Raw genomic sequence first — 24,764 nt, 5'->3', positions numbered from 1 at the left:
ATTTAATTCTATGTCATTATTATTAATAATTAACGATATTGAACTTAGTTAAAATAATGTTCCACACAACTTCTACAAATTACTGCCGGTGTTTACTTTTTCCTAATATCAGGATATCATCAAACTGCCTACCTTTAGACAAGTGAACAGACGTCCACAAGAAATAAAACTACAGCAATCAAAAAAGCGAAGCAATAAATTTATTCAACGAATTAATTATCTTTCATGAATCATGACAGATAATGACATTGATTTTTTTTTTTAATATACGTAACAAGGTTGCTTTATTCGTTTTTTCCGAGTGTCTTTGAACGCCTCGGCAGCACCCAGCAGAACGGACGTGCATGATGCTCATCAAAGCCCGATGGTACCAGCACAACAAGCACCACTGTTCAGCTCGAACCTCTCTGCGGCCTCGCTCATGTCATCTCATTGAGCAGACTTCCACCCCCATAACGGTGCTTTTTATTTGTCTCAAAAGCTTTTACGGCCTCGGCGAGGGTGAACGTCACCACGTTTTTGTGGCTTGTCACTTCCGGGGGAGCCGCGGGGTGAATTAGCCGATCACCGGTGATCCAAGTTGGGCGTCTTCGATGCTCCGTGCGGGCAGGATGGAGGAGTTTGTTACGGAGGAAGAGGAACCATGGTACGACCAGCGTGACTTGAAGCAAGGTGAGGCCTTAGATTTCCAACCCCCCGGACTGAATCTATCACATATTTATTATAATAAGCAACTCTGTCCCCCCCCTCCCCTTTCCTGAACAATCATTCACTCTTGTCTGTACTATTTATGATGTGTGCCAAAGAGGACTGATGTAGTGTATTTTCACCCAGTGAACAAGAAAATGGCTGGATAAAACCGTATGTTAGTTAAATGTTTGAGCTTGATTCACCCAGTACCATTAACGACGGTAGACGTCCAATCATGTAGCTCTTTTCAGCCTTTTGCTGTGATTTAAAGTCAGATTATTGCCAGTTTATCACGTCCTATCCTTTTGAACAGGGAATGAACGTTTTGCTTTTGGCCCTCCCTGTTCAAATAAATTGGACGTCTATCAATGTCAATGGCAAACAATGAGTTAATAAATGAATTCCTTTCATTGGATGTGCTGAGTGGTGGCCTCAGCATCACCCCAGCTCCTGATTACCTGATGACCCAGAGAGGCAAAGCAGCTTTGTGGCTCATCATTGTAAACAAGCAACATCCCACTTCAGTGGGTTTCCGCACCAAAGTCTGAGATCATTCAGCCCTTCTCTTTTCTTGATCTGATTAGACAGCCCCAGACTAGTCCAGACCAGACTTCTCGGTGCTTTGCTGTTGCTTGAAAAACCGCCATTCGGCACTCATGCGTGTATTTGCCGGAGGGCCGCTGCTCTTATGTAACATTTTCTGCTATTTGGTGACCTACGAGGTCATTTTGATCAGTCAAACATATGCTGTGCAAAATATAGCACCTTGTCTATTTAATCAAAATAGGGAAAAATGGGACAATCAATTCTCATCATTTCACAAGTTGTTTTTTTTTAGTCTACGGTAATTTGCCTTTGTACACTGCTGTCATTAACAAGTAGCTGTGAATTACTGAGCTAGTTTACAAAAACGGGTAGCATTACCCAAATACTGATTTTTGGTGACTTTTAAGACCTCCACAATTTTCCCCCAAATGATTTCCCGCTAAAACACAAATTACCTGAACTCATTTTCACATTGTTGTAAAGATTCAATCAACATTTTTTCTTGTATTTCTGTAGATATTAGAAGAAAATAACGCAAATCGCAGAAGTGCAACTTACAGACAATGTGTTTCAAACATCGTAATAATGATTTGCTTTTTTGGCAAAGAGTAAAAAAAAAGACTTATTTCATTGATTGTGTTTTTCATAAGGAGTCAGTGATGTTAATCAAAAGTCTAATCATAAACTTTTAGTTCGTTGACAGCAAAATTTATCTCAAGGCATGTTCCATACGGATCAGATCTTTTTCTCCAGGTATTCCAGGTTTCTTTAAATTACACCCCCAAAACATGCATGTTAATTTTTTTTGGTGCAAAGGATAGCTTACATAAGATTAGTCAAGTAGATGGCATCTTAACTGATGGACAGGTCATCACAAGTAAAACTAGTGTGCATCATCAACCCCAAGATGCTTGATACTAAAAAAAATACTTGATACATGATACCGTTTTACATACAACATAATAGGACTGAACGATATCAGAAAAAACTGACATTGTAATTTTTGGGGAGTTTACGATACATATTGCGGTATTAAAAGTAGAAGAATTTTCACCAGCCCTGAATAGCTCTGTTTGGGAAGACTTTAGTTGACTCACTACGACCACATTGTATTCATTAGAGATATCCCCATCCGATCACATTATCGGAAATCCGGCCGGTCGCGCCATTTTTCAGAGGATCGGAATCAGGTTGAAAACGTTCAGGTTTTTATTTAAAATAGTATGTATGTTTTTCTGCTTCATGCTTATACAGCCTCTCACGCTCCCTCCTGAATAGCAGTGCGACCAAACGTTTTTTCTTGGTCACCAGTGTAGCTGGCGTTTGGAACTTAAAGTTAACGATGATTGACAGGTTTTTAGCTTTGATCTGGTAGCGCTACGATCAAAGGCACAAATGTGTCAATCGTTAAAGTGCCTGTGACACCATAAAAAAATCTTAAATAGCGTTATAAATGGAAGGAAAATCATATTTTTAGACGATTCGACTATATACAACAATTTGGCAAAGCACAGATGACGAGAAATGAGTCCCGCCTGTCATTATAGCGCTGTGGCGCCTCCATCAGGGTGATGACGTCGGCGGACGGTCCAATGGTCCCACAGTTGTTGGACTTATTTTGCCAATTCTTAGCAACTAACAGGATCTTTTTGAAACCCAAAAAGGCTCACACGCCTCTCCCTGGTGCAGCAACAAAAGCCTGCAGCACAATGGGCTAATGTGATGCGAAAAATAAACAAATTTATCCACCAAATCAGCTGAATCCGCAGTTGTTCTGCGTACCATAGTAATGCCTGTATGGCGAAGATGATCCGTCCGCTGATGTCACAGTTGCCTTTTTCCTCAATCCAGACTCTGGCCGGAAGTCACTCATTTTCATGGCGCGAGATTCCAAAAAATTGAAAATATAATGATCGCTTCCACACACATCCAAGCGGTCCATTTTATTCAGGAGCATAAAATACCACATGAAATATGCAATAAACATGCTTTTTGCTGTTATAGGCACTTTAAGCTTTGTACACAAGTCTGAAGTGTGCTGTGGTATTCATTGTGTAAGTGAAAGGCTGTTCTAGTATTGATACTGACACCTTTCGATACTTTAGACAAGCCTACTTGAGAGTACCTAAAATGTGGGCTAAAACATCACCTCAGAGCTGTTCTCAAACTAGCATTCAGAACAAGCAGAACATCGCAGTGATGACTAGTCCTCTTGCTCAGCTCTTCTTTTCAGAACAGTGTGAAATGACATAACAGTACGCAGCAGCCGTGAGAAATAAAGCTCTTGAGTGGAGGCTCCATATCTCACTAGCTCATTAGCGCTTCAGCCTCTCGAGACCTCAGCTGTTATTGCTAATGTGTTCATAATATTTTTCAACCTAATATAATTTGCACACTTGTTCACAAATTGTACCAACAGCTCTCACACTTTCTTGCTTACATTTATTGGTGTGTAAAGCCCTTTTCATCTATCCTTTATCTTATTGGTTTAAATTTGGCTACTTCCAAGTAAAATAAACAAATTTAAATAAAATGTATTTAAAGTGCCTGCGACAGCATGAAAAAAAAATCTTAAATAGCATTATTATGTGAATTCGAATCATATTTTGAGACGATTCGTCTATATACAACAATTTGGCAAAGCACAGATGATCAGAAATTAGTCACGATTTCAGCTGATTTAAAATTCAGCCCATTGAGAGGGAAGATTCAGAACGAGGAAAATACGACAGAGCAGCAAAATTTCATCATTGTTTGTATCTCTAATATTTTTACAGGATATTCTTTTTATCTAAGTATTTTCCCAAATTGCTGAATAAATGGTATGATTAAGACAAATAAGTCTTGTGCTAAATGGAATATGAAATATTAAGAATGCATTTATTCAGTACGACAGGGCAAAATTACGGCATAGTGGTCTAAACTGTTGACTTCTTGCCCCTCCCGAATGGTATTTTATGCCACTGGAGTTAGTCCGGCTTTTGTCATTGTCCTGCTCCGGCTTCAGAGGAAAGAGCGTAAACAAAGCAGGAGGCGTGACAGCTAGCCGACATGCTAACCCAAACCAAGCGGCGTTTCCAAGTCTTATTCGCGCCTTTTGAAAACGAAAAAGTACACAAAACTACCCCGGATCTTTTTACACGGCGGCGGGGTTGACTGTCTTCACCAACAACTTGCGGCGAGCAAGTTACAGCTTGTTGTTCCCCTGCAGGAGTGCTCGTTGAGGGGGAAGCAGCTGGAGATTGACTGCCGAGCGACCTTTCCAATCTTTTTCGCTTTTCGAAAATGAAAAAAAAAACTACCCCAACTCATGTCACACACGGCAGCAAGGGTGACAGCCTTCACCAATTGGCGGGGAGCAAGCTCGTCATTCCCCTGCTGCGGGAAGGAATGCTCGTTGAGGGGGAAGCAGCTGGAGAATGACCACCGGACAAACTGGCCGACGTCGAAAGAGCGCGTGGCTGCCCGAGCCCGACCCGAGGACAGCTTTCTATTGCCGGCACATGAAGAGGGCAGAGGGGGCTGGAAGATATAGCGAACCCCGAATGAGAGTGGGTGGCTTCACGAGCATAGGCCCAGTATAGCGTTCTCTCGGTGGGCACGCGAAGAGGACAGAGGGGGTGCGCGACAAGCCGCCGGTTGTCGGCCGAGTGGCCTTCTCAGTGGACAATCAGCCACAAAATGCAAGCCACCTCCTTATTAAAACGTGTGCCATGAACCCTGTATTTCACATAATACAAAACACGTAGTTACTCACTTCCTCATAAGTCCAATGGTCCCACAGTTCTCGGACTTGTTTTGGCCAATCTCCGGGGTGAACAGGAACTTTTAGAAACCAAAAAGGGCTCACACGCCTCTTCCTGGTACAGCAACAAAAATTTGCAGCTTATTTGGCTGGCGTGATGCAAAAAATAAACAAATTAATCAGCAAAATCGGCTGAATCCGCAGTTCATCTGCATGCTACAAGTATAAAGCAATGCTGTATTGTGAGATGCTGACTCATTCGTCCTCAACCCGAGACTGGAGCCGGAAGTCACTCATTTTTTTTTCATGACACGGGATTTTAAAAAATTGAATAAATAAAACGATCGCTTCCACACACATCCAAGTGGTCCATTTCATTCAGGAGCATAAAATACTGCGTGAAATATGAAATAAACATGCTTTTTGTTGTCATAGGCACTTTAAAGTGTTCATTGGTGTTAAATCTAAATTCCCTCTGGGTTTGAATCTGTGAATGATTGTATGTGTAGAACCTGATGGATGGATAAATCTAGTGCTGCAACGATTAATCAATTAACTTGAGTAATTCGATTAGTTGTTTTCTGTATGTGTAGAAACTGATGGATGGCTTAATCTAGTGCTGCAACGATTAATCGATTAACTTGAGTAATTCGATTAGGAAAAAGGTTCGAATCAAATTTTGCTGTTTCGAGTATTCGTTTAATTAGAGTGGCGTTGTGATGGTTTGTTTTGAAAGTGTTTGCACTTAGTATTATTGATTTGGGTGGATACACTGCCCTCTAGTGGCAACATATCTCATTTACCATGGCTGAATCCAGCTGTTCCCCGTTAAGACCAACATAAGGTTGTAAGTTTTTCTTCGAGCTAATATGTTATTTCAAAATGCATTTGCAATTTAGTTTATAGATATATATAGCAGTTTTTGTGGGACTATTTGTTTAAAAGAATGTTAAGCGCATTGTTAAAATAACGTTAGCATTTTATAGCCTTTAAGCTAGCGGACATTTGGTATGCAAGTTAGCCAATTGTTCTTTTGTTGTACTTAGATCCTGATTTCTTTATTTTTAATACTGTTTCAGACTAAACTCAGGTATTTTAATTTATCTTTAAATGAAAGTGCAGTTCTTAATAGTTTGAAGAAACACTAGGGAACTTTATTTTGTATTGTATTGCAATGCTCTTTTGAAAGTGCAATCTTAGCAAGCCTTTGTTTTACATCCCTTAAAGATTAACTAATTAACTAATAATTAACTAACTGGTTGATAGATTGATCGACTACTTAAATAATCGATAGGTGCAGCCCTAGATTAATCGTTTTCCCCTTCAGTATTAGTTTATCCGTCAGGATGACAATTTAATTACAATTTAGTCGGCATCTGTCAACCATCTTGACTGTGAAGTCCAGATGCACAGGATAAGCTGTATAAACAACAGAGAAGGCCTCATTTCTAATTGCATTCTCCATGTTGTCATTTCCCAGCTGTTTATATTTGTCTTGTTTTCTCACCCCCCCCAACAGACTTACACTTGGCAGCGGAGCTCGGCAAAACCCTCCTGGAGCGTAACAAGGAGCTGGAGGATTCCCTTCAGCAGATGTACATCAACAATGAGGATCAAGTGCATGAGATAGAGGTACACAAAATTTTTGTCAACTGTTAGCCAAGCAGCTGATTTGCTGGATTTTTTTTTTTTTTTTTTTTTTGCTAAACGTTGTCCTGCCGAAGTTGCACTTCAACGTCAGGTCATGGACTGATGGTCAGAAACGCTCCTCGCATTTTCTGATAAAGGAAGAATTCTTCATTCCATCAATCATAAATGGTCATCCAGGTCTTGAAACATCAGAGCAGCCCAGACTCACATTTTCATCAACATCAGATTTTGAAGTGTGGTCAGTGAAAATGCACTCAGCGTTCCAAAAATTGTGGTTGGCCACAGTTACTTTATAATTTAATCAGAAGAGAGGTTACTTCCTCACAGAGCACCAGATTTGTGAGATACTGCCATCTATGGGTGATATCTCCCCAGTCTTTAAACAAAACCCTTAGCCCACAAAAAAAACCTGTACAGAACCATTCCCCACCTTTTCTATTTATTTTTTATTTTGGACTTCAGAGAGAGAAATGCTCTTTTTCATTTGACTTTATTTCGATGCATTTTTTCCCTAAAATATAAAATGTGTGCAATATATGTATTGTGCACACATACAACCTGTGTGTTTTCTTTTTAATTATATTAAGCACTGTTTGCTGCAGCTTCTGTGCATGAAAAATGGTACAATTTGATATTGATTGAAATATGCCATTACATTACTGAAGAAGTGGTTAAGTGCATAAAGTGACTCAACCAAAGAACTATTATTAGAAAAAAGTTACTATAATAATTAATTTTGTTGTTTCAGATTTCACCAATGGTTTCCTCATTTTCAGTCTTAGGTCTATTTTTTTGTTTTTATTTACAGGTCCTTCTAAAAAAAACAGCATATTGTGATAAAGTTCATTATTTTCTGTAATGTACTGATAAACATTAGACTTTCATATCTTTTAGATTCATTACACACAACTGAAGTAGTTCAAGCCTTTTATTGTTATTTTTTGGCAAAAAAGTCCAGAAAAACAAAAAATCCCTATCTCAAAAAATTAGCATATCATGAAAAGGTACTCTAAAGAAGCTACTAACCTAATCATCTGAATCAACAAATTAACTCAAAATACCTGCGAAAGATTCCTGAGGCTTTTAAAAACTCCCAGTCTGGTTCATTACTCAAAACCGCAATCATGGGCAAGACTGCCGACCTGACTGCTGTCCGGAAGGCCATCATTGACACCCTCAAGCAAGAAGCTAAACACAGAAAGAAATTTCTGAGCGAATAGGCTGTTCCCAGAGTGCTGTATCAAGGCACCTCAGTGGGAAGTCTGTGGGAAGGAAAAAGTGTGGTAGGAAACACTGCACAACCAGAAGAGGTGACCGCACCCTGAGAAAGATTGTGGAGAAGGGCCGATTCCAGACCTTGGGGGACCTGCAGAAACAGTGGACTGAGTCTGGAGTAGAAACATCCAGATCCACCGTGCACAGGCGTGTGCTGGAAGTGGGCTACAGGTGCCACATTCCCCAGGTCAAGCCACTTTTGAACCTGAAACAGCAGCAGAAGCGCCTGACCTGGGCTACAGAGAAGCAGCACTGGACTGTTGCTCAGTGGTCCAAAGTACTTTTTTCAGATGAAAGCAAATTTTGCATGTCAAGGTGCCAGAGTTTGGAGGAAGACTGGGGAGAAGGAAATGCCAAAATGCCTGAAGTCCAGTGTCAAGTACCCACGGTCAGTGATGGTATGGGGTGCCATGTCAGCTGTTGGTGTTAGTCTACTGTGTTTTATCAAGGGCAGGGTCAATGCAGCTAGCTATCAGGAGATTTTGGAGCACTTCATGCTTCCATCTGCTTAAAAGCTTTATGTAGATGAAGATTTCATTTTTCAGCACGACCTGACACCTGCTCACAGTGCCAAAACCACTGGTAAATGGTTTACTGACCATGGCATTACTGTGCTCAATTGGCCTGCCAACTCTCCTGACCTGAACCCCATTGAGAATCTGTAGGATATTGTGAAGAGGAAGTTGAAAGACACCAGACCCGAATCTGTGGATGAGCCTAAGGCCGCTATCGAAGCATCCTAGGCCTACATAACACCTCAGCAGTGCCACAGGTTGATTGCCTCCATGCCATGCCGCACTGAAGCAGTCATTTCTGCAAAAGGATTCCCAACCAAGTATTGAGTGCATAGCTGATATAATTAATTGAAGGTTGAATTTTTTTGTATTAAAAAACACTTTTTTTTTTTTTTTTGCATTGGTTGAATGAAATATGCTAATTTTTTTAGATAAGGTTTTTTGTTTTTTCTTGACTTTTCTGCCAAAACCATCAATATTAAAACAATAAAAGGCTTGAACTACTTCAGTTGAGTGTAATGAATATAAAATATATGAAAGTCTAATGTTTATCAGTACATTACAAAAAAATAATTAACTTTATCACTAGATGCTAATTTTTTTAGAAGGACCTGTAGGTGCAGCCCTAGTACAAACGCCTCTTGGTTTTTCTCTAAAGTGCTGAATTTTACTACCATCAGTCTGAGACAGTGTTGTTTTTGGCAGTCCTTTTAACTTTCGTATTAGTCTTTAGGACGATAATACTTATTAGTCTTAGTCATATTTTAGCCTTCTCAATGAGTTTGTCTTTATCTAGTTTTTGTTGACGAAAACTCAGCACTAATTTCGTCGAGTTTCAGTCGACGTTAATAAAAATGTTTTTGTAATTTGGAAAAAAAAAAAGAATGAGTAAATAAATACATACATAAATTTGACAGACGAGCACATATTGTAGCATATAAAAACACAATGCCAACTTGGTGATAATACACACTCAGCAGGAAAACAGTACATTATTTTCAGTGAATTATACTCAACCTGGACCCCAAAAACTGTATGGGGGGGAAAAAAAAAAAAAAAAAAAAAAAAAAAAAAAGTTTTCCGAGAGTTTAAGAGGACGCTCGCCGTTAGCATTAGCCTCACGCGAATGCTATGCTAATGCTACGAGTGTGTGATGATCACTCAGTACAGACCTTTGAAGGCTAATGCAAAATTATATGTTCTCTCTAGGGCTGCAGCTATCGATTATTTTACTGGTCGATTAATCGTTGAACTACTTAGTTCAAATAATCGAGTAATCGGATAAGGAACATGAAAAATTTAAATACCTGAGCTGAGCCTCAAACGGTATTAAAAAAAATAAATAAATAAATGAGGATCTACGTACAACAAAATAGTAATTGGCTAACTTACATAACAAAATTCCGCTAGCTTAAATACTACAAAATGCTGACATTTTTTTTTTTTTTTACAATGCTCTTAAAAAATGGTTCAGACACGTATTCCCACAAAAACGTCTAAATATACCAATAAACTAAATTAAGAATGCATTAAAAAACATTAACTCAAACAAAAACTTAGCTTATGTTGGTCTTAACAGGGAGCAGTTGGATTCAGCCATGTGAAATGAGGCAGAGCAGAGGGCAGTGTATCCACCCTAATCAATAAAATTTAATGCAAACACTTTCAAAATAAACCATTACGCCACTTTAATTAAACGAATACTCGAAGCAACAAAATGTAATTCGAATATCTTTTTTTCTAATCAAATACTCGAGTTAATCGATTACTCGTTGCAGCACTTATTCTCTCTACTCAAATCTTACTGTGTGCGCAAGTTGGAGTGACTGGAGACGATACTGATGAGCCGGGTGGGAGGGGAGGGGAGAGGAGTGGGGGGGGGGGCACTCGGCACGTCACGAGTGACACAACCAGACACTGCTAGATGCAGGCTAACTCCACATAAAATGTCACACATTGTGAACATGTGACGGAAACTATTGTGCATTTTTGTCTCGTTCTTGTATCGTCAAACGAAAACTTGCATTTGAATCATTTTGTTTTAGTCTCCCAAAACACGTAACTAGCTCGTTATCGTCTGGTAATCATCATGAAAAAAAGTGTTCGTTGACGAAATATTTTCGTTATCGTCATCATTGATGAAAACATGACTGATCTGAGATGATTTTTAACATGAATTTTGCCAGTATCTGTCCAAGCAACTGGAGATGTTACGCGAGATGAACGAGCAGCACGCCAAGGTTTATGAACAGCTGGACGTGACCGCCAGAGAGTTGGAGATCACTAATGAGAAGCTGGTTTTGGAGAGCAAGGCCTCGCAGCAGAAAATAGACAGGTGAGCATAGGGGTTACAATATATGAATATTGTGAATTTGTGATACAGTGGGGCAAATAAGTATTTAGTCAACCACTAATTTTGCAAGTTCTCCCACTTGAAAATATTAGAGAGGCCTGTAATTGTCAACATGGGTAATCCTCAACCATGAGAGACAGAATGTGAAAAAAAACCCCAGAAAATCCAATTGTTTGATTTTTAAAGAATTTATTTGCAAATCATGGTCGAAAATAAGTATTTAGTCAACACCAAAAGTTCATCTCAATACTTTGTTATGTACCCTTTGTTGGCAGTAACGGAGGCCAAACGTTTTCTGTAACTCTTCACAACCTTTTCACACACTGTTGCTGGTATTTTGGCCCATTCCTCCATGCAGATCTCCTCTAGAGCAGTGATGTTTTGGGGCTGCCGTTGGGCAACACGGACTTTCATCTCCCCCCCCAGATTTTCTATGGGGTTGAGATCTGGACACTGGCTAGGCCACTCCAGGACCTTGAAATGCTTCTTACGAAGCCACTACTTTGTTGCTCTGGCTTTGTGTTTGGGATCATTGTCATGCTGAAAGACCCAGCCACCTCTCATCTTCAATGCCCTTGCTGATGGAAGGAGTTTCACTCAAAATCTCTCGATACATGGCCCCATTCATTTTCAGTATTCATCATTCATTTCCTTTACACGGATCAGTCGTCCTGGTCCATTTGCAGAAAAACAGCCCCAAAGCATGATGTTTCCACCCCCATGCTTCACAGTGGGTATGGTGTTCTTCGGGTGCAATTCAGTATTCTTTCTCCTCCAAACACGAGAACCTGTGTTTCTACCGAAAAGTTCTATTTTGGTTTCATCTGTCCATAACACATTCTCCCAGTCCTCTTCTGGATCATCCAAATGCTCTCTAGCGAACCGCAGACGGGCCTGGACGTGTACTTTCTTCAGCAGGGGGACACGTCTGGCAGTGCAGGATTTGAGTCCCTGGCGGTGCACTACGTTACTGATAGTAGCCTTTGTTACTGTGGTCCCAGCTCTCTGTAGGTCATTCACTAGGTCCCCCCCGTGTGGTTGTGGGATTTTTGCTCACCGTTCTTGTTATCATTTTGACGCCACGGGGTGAGATCTTGCATGGAGCACCAGATCGAGGGAGATTATCAGTGGTCTTGAATGTCTTCCATTTTCTAATAATTGCTCGCACAGTTGATTTCTTTAGACCAAGCGTTTTACCTATTGCAGATTCAGTCTTCCCAGCCTGGTGCAGGTCTACAATTTTGTCTCTGGTGTCCTTAGACAGCTCTTTGAGCTTGGCCATAGTGGAGTTTGGAGTGTGACTGACTGAGCTGGTGGACAGGTGTCTTACATACCGATAATGAGTTAAAACAGGTGCCATTAATACAGATAACGAGTGGAGCCTCGTTAGAAGAAGTTAGACCTCTTTGACAGCCAGAAATCTTGCTTGTTTGTAGGTGACCAAATACTTATTTTCCACTCTAATTTGGAAATAATTTTTTAAAAAATCAAGCAATGTGATTTTCTGTTTTTTTTCCCACATTCTCTCTCTCATGGTTGAAGTTTACCCATGTTGACAATTAAAGGCCTCTCTAATCTTTTCAAGTGGGAGAACTTGCAGAATTGGTGGTTGACTAAATACTTATTTGTCCCACTGTATATTACGAAACTTTACCAATAGGTTTTCAATATGCTCTCCCTAAGAATCGATATATCGTTTCAAAAAAAGATGCTACCAGAATTTTCTCACTAGAATAATGTTGATGATAACTCATTGACAGCGCTGGATGACCAATTCATTTTGATCGGAAGTGCAAAATGATGACTTAAATGAGACCATTCTGAGCCCTTCCTCCAAGCTTAGATGAATTGAACGCCTATCGTCAACGGCAAGCAATGGCAAGAGTTAAGAAAGACGCTAAAAGAATGTTCCAAGAATGTTGCAGTAATATCGCGTTTCTGTGCGTATTTAATGAAATGTTGCTCTGTATGTGAGGAAGACCAAAAATTTTGACAAAGTGCCCACCATAGTGCAAAAAACATGAGATATTTTTCCATTTAGAAATGGCTTAATAGCTTTATCGTAGATTGATTAACTGACCTGTGTATCAGTAATTGTTGTTTTGCTATTAAATAAGTTAAACTTGATCGTGGGCCTTGAATCACAAATCCTATTGTATCGGGAAGTACCCGATATAATTTCATGCATTTTCCTTTAATTAATAAGGGCCTCCTTGCACCTGAAATGTTCTGTTGCATGAACAAAGCTTGTGAAATCCTTTCTAAATCTGCTTCTGGAGTCGGTCACAATAACCCCTTGTAAAGCATGGCGCATGGTATGTTCAGACGTAAAATCTCCCATGTTGATGACATAACAGGTGTTCTTTGTGCGTGCAGGTTGACGGGCACCGTGGAGACCTTGCAAGGTCAGGTGGACTGTTTGACCGCCCGGGTGGAGGAACTGCGAACTTTGGATGAGCTCAGGGTCCTCCGAGAGAAGAGGGAACGCCGCAAGACGGTCCATTCGTTTCCCTGCCTCAAAGAACTCTGCACTGCTCCAAGGTTACGCCAAACGCGCCTTCTGCATCTTTGATTAGAGATTACTCAAGATATTAAGATTCCACACATGCGCTGCTGTATCAAAAGTAGTCAAGTAGTTTCACTAAATGAGGAAGTTTTCAATCTAGGTCACTGTAGAGTTTACTAGTCCTACAGGTGGTGGTAATGTCTTTATACAGAGGGCACAAGACCCCCCCCCCCACACACACACACTCTAAAATTGCTTATTTATTTATTCTATTCCCATAAATTACAAATGTTTTAAACTTGAATCCTTTTATGGACAGTGGTGGTTACAGTGGACATCTATTTAAATGTCATCATGAGCTTAACTCAGCCCTGCTCACATATGTGTTTTAGTAGAAGAGGTGGGTAGTAACGCATTAAATTTACTCCGTTACATTTATTTGAGTAACTTGAGTAACTAAGAAGAAATGCTACTCTTACCCCGCTACTTTGGGCTACACTAGTCGTTACATTTTCCCTCGTTATTTTACATATTAGAATTAGATTTTCCTTTTTTTTTTTTTGCCAGAGACACCAACAATGGCGCTACCAGTTTCACCAATGAGGCGTCGCAACAATAATCACATGACTCCGTTATATCAATAAGACTCAAGCTTGCCTATGATCGCGCCGGCCTGTTTAATCACGTGGCGTTTTTAAAGCAACGTAAAATGATAAGTATTTGACATAGAGCGCTGCTATCAACATGACTTGAAAGCGCGGATTTTAAGTTCTCTCCCAGTTTTTTTTTGGCAATGATTGACCACGGAAAACCGGAGACATGATCCTTTTAGTTTCATAAGAGGAAATGTTTCCTCCATTAGAGGGCATTTATGCTCTTTGGACAAATGATGCTTCATTTCTGTATTTTTTTCTCTCGCCGGAATACAATGATTTTTTTTTCTTCGTATTTCGTATTTTTTTTCGTTATAGTCTTATTCTTTTCTTCAAAGTATGATCATAACAGTTCAAATGAAAAGCTTTGCGCTGAGGAAAAAAAAACACCATTGCTTCAAAAAACAACAACATCGTAAGCAGTTACTCACAATATTACCCAATACTTGAGTATTCTTTTCACCAAATACGTTTTTAACTGTACTTGAGTACATATTTAGAATGACTACTTTTACTTGAGTAATATTAATTTGAAGTAACGCTACTCTTACTTGAGTAATATTTTTGGCTTCTCTACCCACCTCTGTGTAGTAGCTAGTTAAAAAGGGAAATTGATATTAACACCTATTGATGGCAATAGACCACATGTGTCAAACCGATTCCAGAAAGGGCCTAGTGGGTGCTGGATTTTGTTCCAACCGATAACGCACAAGAGAGTTTAACCAATGAACTTCCTGCTGAAACAAGCAGCACCTGACAAAGTTTACCTGATTACACATGTAAAAGATCTAATTGGTGAAAAGTTGTCCTCTTCACTGGTTGGAAAGCAAACCTGCACCCACTAGGCCCTTTCTGGAATCGGTTTGATACCTGTGCAATAGACGTTCAATCCATTTCAACATTTTAACTCGCAGTGAAAATGCATTGGTTGTGTATTGCTGTCAGTGGCAGCCAAAGAGTTGCTTAACAGATAAAAAAAAATTCTCAGAGCAAAATACGACTTAATTGAATTTTTGTCTTCAATCTTTCTTCAAATTGCATTTTTTTTTTTTTTTTTACTATTTTCTCCGTTACTCGTAGCATTTACATTTGTGTTTGAAATTATTTATTTATAAGTTTTTTTCCCAAATTGGATTTTTTTTTTTATTTTTATTGCCATTTCACAAAATCCTTGTGGGCTACACTAAGGCAAGGTTCATACCGTAGGTCTTGATGCACAATACCGATTTTTTGTCATCTGTTTTTTTTTGGTGTGCCCGTTCCGACTGCTTTTGTCCATTGAGCCCGTTCAAGTACTACACATTCACTAATTCGTCCGACATGCTATGAGCAAAGTGACTCCCATGTGCAGCAGCATCAAAACAAATAACTACACATGCTGGTTCTCCATTATTCAAGGGTGGTCAAATTTTGATTTCCAAAAAGAGGGCACAAATAACATATAAATAATCCAGAGCTTTACAGAGCTTTTCTGGTGAAAATTCTTGTGAATAAATGCTTAAATCCCCGAATTCTTCATAGATATGGACGTAAAACAGTCTCGATTCTTGGTTAAAAGCAAAGAAACTGAACTGTACTGTAACAGCTGTATACAATGGAGCTGCTTGACTGGACGCTGAGTTCAGTGGATAGAATTTTCTCAACAATGCGACCTAATCCAAACCAACGCCCATGTCCGGCCAACACCTTCACGTCTGGATATTCGGAGGATGCCTGGGGGAAGTGGAGGCCCATATGCTTGACGGCACTTCAGATTGAGGATGTGGAAGATCTCATTTTCGGTTCACTGCTGGCGCTCGCCTTCCTGCTGCTTATTGGCACCCTCTGGATGCACCGTTTCTCGGTGATTGTGATGCGGCAACACAAAGAGGCAATGAGATTGCTCGTAACATCGGCGATGCTGTCAACAAGGCCGCCGCTCAAATGGTGATGAAAATCATTACGGATATCTGGGACCAAGAAAGGCTCGCTCGCGGGAACCAGGCCAGGGCGGATGACGACTAACCCACCTGAGCGAATTGCAGCAGACGTAGGACTCCATGACTCTCCCGGCTATCCCTCCCTACACACATCTGACAATCACCCTAATCAATGAACTCACACTAATCGACAACATTGCCTAAGTGCTATGGCAAATCAGTAACTTTTGGGAAGAAAATTCATGTAGGGAAAAAAAAAAAAGCTCATGTAATGTTATGTATGCAACTCTACCATGTTTGATTGTGCGTCCTTAGCTGCAGGGGGACGGGTCTTGTTAAGCATATGCTTCTCCCGTCTGCCCTTGTCTTTCTTCGGTTCTTTCTTTCTTCGGGCTAATCATATCACATTTTGCAACTGTCAATGATACCGATGATGATGTCAATAAACATTTTAATCAAAAACATTGCAGTTAGCATTTATTTTACGTAAATATGTCGAAGTACAATGCTACTCTGTTGGCGAATGAGGCTGGCGGCCACCTAACATAAACAGAGCTTTTCTGGTGAAAATTCTTGTGAATAAATGTTTAAATCCCCGAATTTTTCATTGATATGGACGTAAAGCAGTCTTGATTCTCGGTTAAAAGCAAAGAAACCGTGCAGTTAGCGTTTATTTTATGTAAATATGTTGAAGTACTATGCTACTCTGTTAGCGAATGAGGTTTGCGGCCGCCTGATGTAAACAAAGCTTTTCTGGCAAATATTCCTGTGAATAAATGCTTAAATCCCTGAATTCTTCACAGATATGGGCGTAAAACAATCTCGATTCTTGGTTAAAAGCAAAAAACCCGTGCAGTTAGCGTTTATTTTTCGTAAATATGGCGAACTATGATGCCAATGCAGTAGTGGCTGATTTCTCCCATTGATTTTTTTCACAACGTTTAAAAATGCATGCATGGTACGAAAAATACAATAATTACCATAAATCCTCGAACAAATCACTCCTGAGACAATCCTTCCTGTTTGTGTACGGTACAGCTTTCGTACTTTTTCAAAATCCAAGCTTAAGTCCGACTTGGACATGAGCGTGTGCTGTCTTCGAATGTCTATTACTAAATGAAGCTCAGTCCCTTATGGTAAGGCGTGACGCAAAAAATGACGAAGTGTCAGGTCAATAGAGTTTTGAAGTCTATGATACGATTTTAACTATTGATTGACTGGGATTTTTTTTTTTTTTGGAATTAAAAAATATTTTCCAGAGATTTCCGATTTTGGTCTCGGATATATTTTCACATACAGTATTATGTCTGTAAACCGGAATGTTTTACTTTCCATAATGTTGCAATTTTTTATCATGTATATTTTTCTTTAAAACTTGTTATTTGAAGATTTTCATGTGTAGATCGGATAAGTCAGTTTTTGTTATATAGGAGTATGCCTGTATTTTGATGATAGTCATTAATTATTTTAAATTTTGTTGTAGAAATGAACACATACAGATTGTGATAGTGTCCTCCCAATGTTATAAGCTCACCCCAGATAATTCTAAATGTGGCAATATTTCTCTTTTGAAGGTATGAGGACGGTTTCCTGTTGGCCAACCCCGGTAGTGTGGACCTCACAGAGCGGCCTGCGGCAGAGGAGGAGAACGAGCGCCTGAGGGACATCGTGACGTCGCTGCGTTCGGCCATGGCGGCCGAGCGCTCCAAAAGGGAGTGTGCAGAGCGGGAATGCGCCGCCGTGCTGCAGGAGTTCGACCGTATTGAGCAGCGTCTGCTCGGAGCCGAGGGCTGCCAGCTGCGGGTTCGGGAGCTGGAGGCTGAGCTCCAGGAGATGCAGCTCCTGAGGAAGTCCAGGGCGTGTCTGACGGAGGAGGGCATAGAAACGTTGCTCGCCAACTGCCCCGAGACTGACGCGCCGGACGAAGCAGTCGCCCTGGACGCGGGAGGAGATGTTGGGTCCGGCGATTCGGGAGGCCCGGTGAGGAAGAGCTGCAGTGACACGGCCCTGAACATCGTCACGGTCCGCGACCCGCCGGGTAGGCGCCAGTCGGGGCGCAAACGGGGGATGTCTATCCTGAGCGAGGTGGATGAGCAGTACCACGCCCTGCTGGAGAAGTACGAGGAGCTGCTGGGAAAGTGCCGGCGCGACGAGGAGAGCCTTCGCCACGCCGAGGTGCAGACGTCACGGCCCGTCTCCAGGGACCCTTCCTTGAAAGAGTATAGCATAGCCTCTTCGGGGGCCGCCGCCGCATTTGTCAGCTCCCCTCCGACTCCTCCGGACGCCCCGTCCACACCGGAGGCATTGGAAGGCATCAGTAGGCAGGTGGAGCAAGTGGACAAACGTCTCAGCCAAAACACGCCTGAGTACAAAGCGCTCTTCAAAGAGATCTTCTCTCGTTTGCAGAAGACCAAGAGTGACGTGAGCGCCACCAAGGGCAGAAAAGGTGGCAAGTGAGCACCTTTGCGCAACTTGCATTCATTTTCTACTGCACGTGACCTTATTTGGGTCACGGAGAGGCTTAGTACACCGCGGAATGGTCGTCAGCCAGATAATTTTGTCTTCAATGAAAATCATAAATTTTGAAATATTGGCAATTGCATTCAAAATAACTAATTGGCTGCCATTGAGGCGGCTATAGACGTCCAGTCCATTTGAACTGGGCAGCGATTGAACATTCGTTCGCTACCACCCCTCCCAGTTCAAATGGATTGCACATTTACCAGTGATAAACTCAGTAAAAGTCTTAAGTGCTCCCTCATGAAAAAGTCGATGATGCCCAATAAGCTTCATTTCCCCCCCCTACTGTTATCGTGAGTGAATAGTTATCAAAGTTCAGAATGCTTGTCATTGAATTTATGTGATATGAAGCAAATGAAACAAGATTCTATGGTGATTATGATTAAACGACTGATTTGTGCAAGATAAAGTTATGGACTTTTTTTTTGGTTTTTGTATTCAGAGTAGGACTCGATATAAAATTAGAGGCTTTAGAATCTAGATTAATCACATTATATTCACATCGCAATATTCGTCCCAAAAAGCGTGTAATTCATATATATAATTAATTTTTTGTGTGAAAGGATTTTAATTTGGAGTTATTGCCTTTCAATACAAAACAGTTGAAAAACAATTACCTCGGCAAAAACCTAAAAGACCGGAAACCTGAAGTTTAATTTTAAGACATCGAAACGTTGAAAAAAATAAATAGAAGGGACGTCCTGATCTCGCCATTCTTCAGAGGATCGGAATTGGGCGAGAAGGATCGGGTTTTTGATTTAAAAAATACATGATTTTCTGCTTCAGACTCGTACAGCCTTTCACTCTCCCTCCTGCTGCTTTTTTTGGTCGGGAGAGCAGCTGGAGTTTGTTAAAGTTAACGATGATTGACAGGTTTGTAGCTTAGATCTGGTTGAAAAGCTCTGTAGCTCTACGATCAAAGGCTCGAATGTGTCAATCATCGTTTAGTCAATCTTCATTGTCTAGAGTCTTGTCGGCAGCGTGAGCATCAAAGCGTGACTTTGAGTGAACTCCTATGAATTACTGTAATTTTCAGACTATAAGGCGCACCTGACTAATCCGCACCCACAAATGTTGACAAAAAAACTGCATTTCTTCATAGATAATTCACCCCGGACTATAAGTCGCAGCTGTCCACACTGTATTATGTGATATTTATACAAAAAAATATTAACCGGTAACACTTTATTGGACAGTGGCATCATAAGACGGTCATGAGACCAAATGAACCACCATCATTGCTTCAACAAGCTTCATTTGGCCATCACTGATCTCTTCAGCGAGACAGTCAACCTCTGCTGTCACCTGCTATTAACACTGTTGTCGTCCAAAATGCCTCCTAGGATGCATTGCAGCGCTACAGATGTAAATAACAATCAAAATTCATGTTCTGTGCTAATTATTTCTACAGTTACTGTTCCAGTTGTTTCATTAATTGTTATAGTATTTGGTAACAATTTGACAGTGGCGCTGTCAAGACTGTCATAATTATGTCATGACACTGCCATGTGCATTAATAAATGCTTATGACAGCTATAATTTTGTGTCATCCAGCAAATTATCTCACTTTTGAATGGATGTAAAAGACCCGAGTTGGACATAATTTGCCGAATGACAATGACATCTGTCATATGCATTAATTAATGCATATGATAGTGTCATGTCATAATTATGACTGTCGTATGGCAGACGCCGCTGTCAAAGTGTTACCTAATAACCCAATAATTTAACAACTAAACTGCACTGGACTATAATTCACAGGATTCAAAATGAGGGGAAAAAGTAGAGGTTTATGGTCTGAAATTACGGTATTTGAAATTTACTGAGATTTATTACACACAGCTGAAGTAGTTCAAGCCTTTTATTGTTTTAATATTGATGATTGTGGCAAAAAAGTCAAGAAAAAACAAAAATCGCTATGTCAAAAAATTAGCATATTTCATCCGACCAACACAAAAAGTGTTTTTAATACAAAAAAAAGTCAACCTTCAATTAATTATATCAGCTATGCACTCAATACTTGGTCGGGAATCCTTTCGCAGAAATGACTGCTTCAATGAGGCGTGGCATGGAGGCAATCAGCCTGTGGCACTTCTGAGGCGTTATGGAGGTCCAGGATGCATCGATAGCGGCCTTGAGGTCATCCACAGTGTTGGGTCTGGTGTCTCTCAACTTCCTTTTCACAATATCCCACAGATTTTCTATGGGGTTCAGGTCAGGAGAGTTGGCAGGCCAATTGAGCACAGTACTGCCATAGTCAGTAAACCATTTACCAGTGGTTTTGGCACTGTGAGCAGGTGCCAGATTGTGCTGAAAAATGAAATCTTCATCTCCATAACGCTTTTCAGCAGATGGAAGCACGAAGTGCTCCAAAATCTCCTGATAGCTACCTGCATTGACCCTGCCCTTGATAAAACAGACCAGGGTTCACTAAATCCGGACCCTACAGTAGACCAACACCAGCAGCTGACATGGCACCCCAGACCATCACTGACTGTGGGTACTTGACACTGGACTTCAGGCATTTTGGCATTTCCTTCTCCTCAGTCTTCCTCCAAACTCTGGCACCTTGATTTCCGAATGACATGCAAAATTTGCTTTCATCTGAAAAAAGTACTTTGGACCACTGGGCAACAGTCCAGTATTGCTTCTCTGTAGCCCAGGTCAGGTGCTTCTGCCACTGTTTCAGGTTCAAAAGTGCCTTGACCTGGGGAATGCGGCACCTGTAGCCCATTTCCAGCACACGCCTGTGCACGGTGGCTCTAGATGTTTCTACTCTAGATTCAGTCCACTGTTTCTGCAGGTCCCCCAAGGTCTGGAATCGCCCCTTCTCCACAATCTTTCTCAGTGTGTGGTCACCTCTTCTGGTTGTGCAGCATTTCCTTCCACACTTTTTCCTTCCCACTTAGGCGCCTTGATACAGCACTCTGGGAACAGCCTATTCACTAAGAAATTTCTGTGTCTTAGCTTCTTGCTTGAGGGTGTCAATGATGGCCTTCTGGACAGCAGTCAGGTCGGCAGTTTTGCCCATGATTGCGGTTATGAGTAATGAACCAGGCTAGGAGTTTTAAAAGTCTCAGGAATCTTTCGCAGGGGTTTTGAGTTAATTCGATGATTCAGAGGATTAGGTTAGTAGCTTCTTAAGAGTACCTTTTCATTATATAATTTTTTGAGATAGGGATTTGTTTTTTCTGGACTTTTTTGCCATAATCATCAATATTAAAACAATATAAGGCTTGAACTACTTCAGTTGTGTGTAATGAATCTAAAATATATGAAAGTAATGTTTATCAGTACATTACAGAATATAATGAACTTTATCACAATAAGTTTAGTTTTTGAGAAGGACCAGTATTGTGCTGGTGCACCTAAAGAAAAAAAGTTAGGCGCACCAGTGCAACCAATGTAAAAAGTAAAGGACAAATTATACCGGATGCGTGTGAGGTACGGATCTGCCAATCTCCGTGTTGACTGCGTGCGCCGCAGCACGTCAACAATAGAGCAAAACATGCCGACTTCGCACAACTGTGGTTCGGCAGCTCCGTCCCGTCGTGAGATCTTGCGATAATGTGGCATTAAAAATGACAAACTGTACTTAACAGAGAAGCAGAGAGAGAGAGACTTGATTTGAAAGAACATTTTTCCGCAATTTTTTTTTGCTTTTACCATGGGTTTGTGACACACCGACCAAGTCAACAACCCGTTCTCTACTATTTATTTACGGTTTTAAATGACATAACTTGCATAACTCTCCGTCCACCCTCACAGCTTCTGCTAAGGCGCTCCATGTAGATTCCTTTTTGAAGTTGTCCTCACAAAATGGATCTGCAGTATCGTAAATCACTTTGAGACTTTCGACCTCCATTATGAATTGTTCATCGTCCATGTTCGCTGGTGTTTAAACCGTAAATAAGCACCTGGCCTGTGTACTCAAGGCCCGGGTCCGCCCATTTTGACAGATGAGTCTCCGGTAAAAATGGAAAATAGCCCAAACCATCCGGCGGCAGAGCTTTTCTGTAGCGCATATGCAGCCGGTATAATTTGAACAACATAGAATGGAAACTGATTGGCTCCACCGTTTTATCTTGGCGGATGTAAAATTCTCTTAAATAGGTGGATTTAAATAAGCTTTTAATCTGGCTTCTCCCTTATGTGTTTGTTTAAATGATGCCAACCTTTGCCCGCCATGACTGCCAAACTGTACTGCCTTTGTCTCACTAGCATGTGTTGAAATAATTTTGTTGACTTCATTAAAAAGGAAAGCGATGACTGTTCTCAGTTCCTTGAAATAAAAAAAGGACACGTGGAAATTTTAACATTTTAATTTCATCACAGGAGCTCGTTACAACAATGGGCAGCATGTAGCGCGCACCGATTCAAACCCAACCCAAACACCAGGAAGATTTGAATGAAGCTGCAGCCTCAGTCACAGTAAGAAAAATACGACACTATATGGGACTCTTCATCCCCACATTTGTGATGGTAGATAAGATGCCACTTGGGAGCATGTGCGTGTATGCATTCAGAAAGCTTACGAGCATATTTGCCTTAAAACATGCATGAGTAAAAAAAAAAAAAAAAAAAAATTAAGACTTTCCAGGTTGAATTAAAACCTGAAGGCAAAAGGTCTTAATCTTTCCTGATGGTCCATGTTAAAAGGCAATAGGCTGCAATAAAAGAAAATGAGAAGGATGAAACAACTTTTTCTGCTCAGAAACGACTGGGGAGGGAAAATAAAGAGGTGACCTGAATTCGAAATATTCTACCAAGTCGACAAATCTGCTCAAAGGCTTTAGAAGGGCTGTGTCCAAGAACGATGTAAAGTAATCATGCAGCTGCCCCACACACTCAATACATACAGCACTGCTCCTGTAGTTTCCCAAGGCAGACATGGTGATCATTAAAAAAAACCTGACAAACAGAAGTATGAAAAGCAGAACAAGACAAGGATCATACAAGAAAATTTGAAACTACGAATGCCCAAATAAACATCACAAAATATTGTGCATGTTTCCATCTCCAATTCCAGGATTTAATACTTTAAAAAATACAGTTGAAAGCATAAGTGCGAGGAAGGGTGACGTCCGTGGACGGAGAGGATGAAAACAATCAGGAAAAAACAAAGACAATGGAATGACAAGCAAGAGGAAAGAAAGCAAAGGAAATTGTTGGGACATGTCAGTCTTTCCAGTCCTTCTTAATGGTGAGGCTCCACTCCCAGGACAGGTGATCGTGTTTGTCGTCGTCGGTGAACTTGGACTTGACGTTGTACGTGCCGCGGGCCAGCATGCCCTTGGGGGCCTCCTCAACGGTTGTGAGGAACTCGTACTCTTGGTCGGGTCTAGGCCCGTAGCTGCCCACCATGTAGTCCGACTTGTCAACTGTACAACAAGAGCGTTCAAATGATAAATCAATACAGCGAGACGTCATTTTAACCAAAATTGGATTGATGTTTAACATCATCAATGGCAGTGAAACATGATGATGAGCACTTGATGGCAGCATTTACAGTTCGAATGGATTTGATGTCCATGGTAGTAAATAAATTAAAGGGTTACTAGCAACAAAATAATCCAGAAGTATAAAGATGTTGCAAAAGATATATTTTTGTTGAACATACTTCAGTAACATACATACGCAACTTGGCCTGTCGAGATAACAAATTTTAGTAGACGATATATTGTCTCATAAATTATTGCTGATATGCGATATTATTGTAAATTCTTTTTAACCAATTCAACCATGAATGTAGTGACAATACATCTTAATAAATCACCCATTCAAATGCAATAAATGGTTATTCTTAAATAAAACACGAACTATATAAAAAAAAAATTTTTTTTAATCATGTGCAATGCATAACTAGTCAATTGAAAGCTAACTAAGTGCTAAAAGCTAAAAGGATTCCTTGAAAAATTCAAATAACTCAATTTTAAAAATTGATCGAAGCATTCTCTCTGCCTCGAGGAATCTTAATTTTGCCAGCTCTAAGCATGCCATTTTGCCGGACTACTCTTAATGCGGCACAACGTGCTGACGTCACGTGCATAGAGGAAGAAGGGAGAGGCGGCGGATATATTTAATTTCAACCACGCATGAATATAGAAGTAACGACAAAGAAGCCGATGAAAGGAGCCAAGAAAAAGCAGAAAATGTCAAAAGTGTGGGAGCATTTCAAGCTGGAGACCAACGCGAACACAGTTTCATGTATTCACTGTAAGACAGTGCTTGCATTACACTACCGCCTCCAGGCACCGCCGACACTTCCGCACCCCTAGCTGGACCCCGCGACCGATGACCACAAACGAAACCTGGGCCGGGTGCCACCACGTAACCCGCCGGGTGCCACCACGTAACCCGCCTGCCTAGTCCCCGCTTCACAGAAGGCACCA

At 40.8% G+C, this 24,764-nt stretch overlaps 2 protein-coding genes across 2 annotated transcripts in view; one reads left to right on the top strand and one right to left on the bottom strand.

Moving 5' to 3' along the window:
* The first annotated feature begins 312 nt into the window (after positions 1 to 312).
* On the top strand, positions 313 to 23,322 carry cdr2l (cerebellar degeneration-related protein 2-like). Its single transcript, XM_057817171.1, has 5 exons — positions 313 to 672; positions 6,501 to 6,613; positions 10,608 to 10,756; positions 13,151 to 13,315; positions 17,427 to 23,322. The coding sequence occupies exons 1-5, from the start codon at positions 594 to 596 to the stop codon at positions 18,307 to 18,309; spliced, it is 1,389 nt and encodes a 462-aa protein (XP_057673154.1). The 5' UTR covers positions 313 to 593; the 3' UTR covers positions 18,310 to 23,322.
* arhgdia (Rho GDP dissociation inhibitor (GDI) alpha) overlaps positions 22,677 to 24,764 on the bottom strand; it is a 31,726-nt gene continuing 29,638 nt past the window's right edge. The window contains exon 6 of the mRNA XM_057817172.1: positions 22,677 to 23,753. Coding sequence (XP_057673155.1) covers positions 23,551 to 23,753 — 203 coding nt within the window. The 3' untranslated portion in view covers positions 22,677 to 23,550. The remainder of the gene's footprint in view (positions 23,754 to 24,764) is intronic.

The sequence above is a fragment of the Corythoichthys intestinalis genome, chromosome 16, assembly GCF_030265065.1.
Source record: "Corythoichthys intestinalis isolate RoL2023-P3 chromosome 16, ASM3026506v1, whole genome shotgun sequence".
NCBI classification, from domain to species: domain Eukaryota; kingdom Metazoa; phylum Chordata; class Actinopteri; order Syngnathiformes; family Syngnathidae; genus Corythoichthys; species Corythoichthys intestinalis.
The sequence above is the reverse complement of the archived record's forward strand: the minus strand, read 5'-3'. Positions and strand labels throughout refer to the sequence as shown.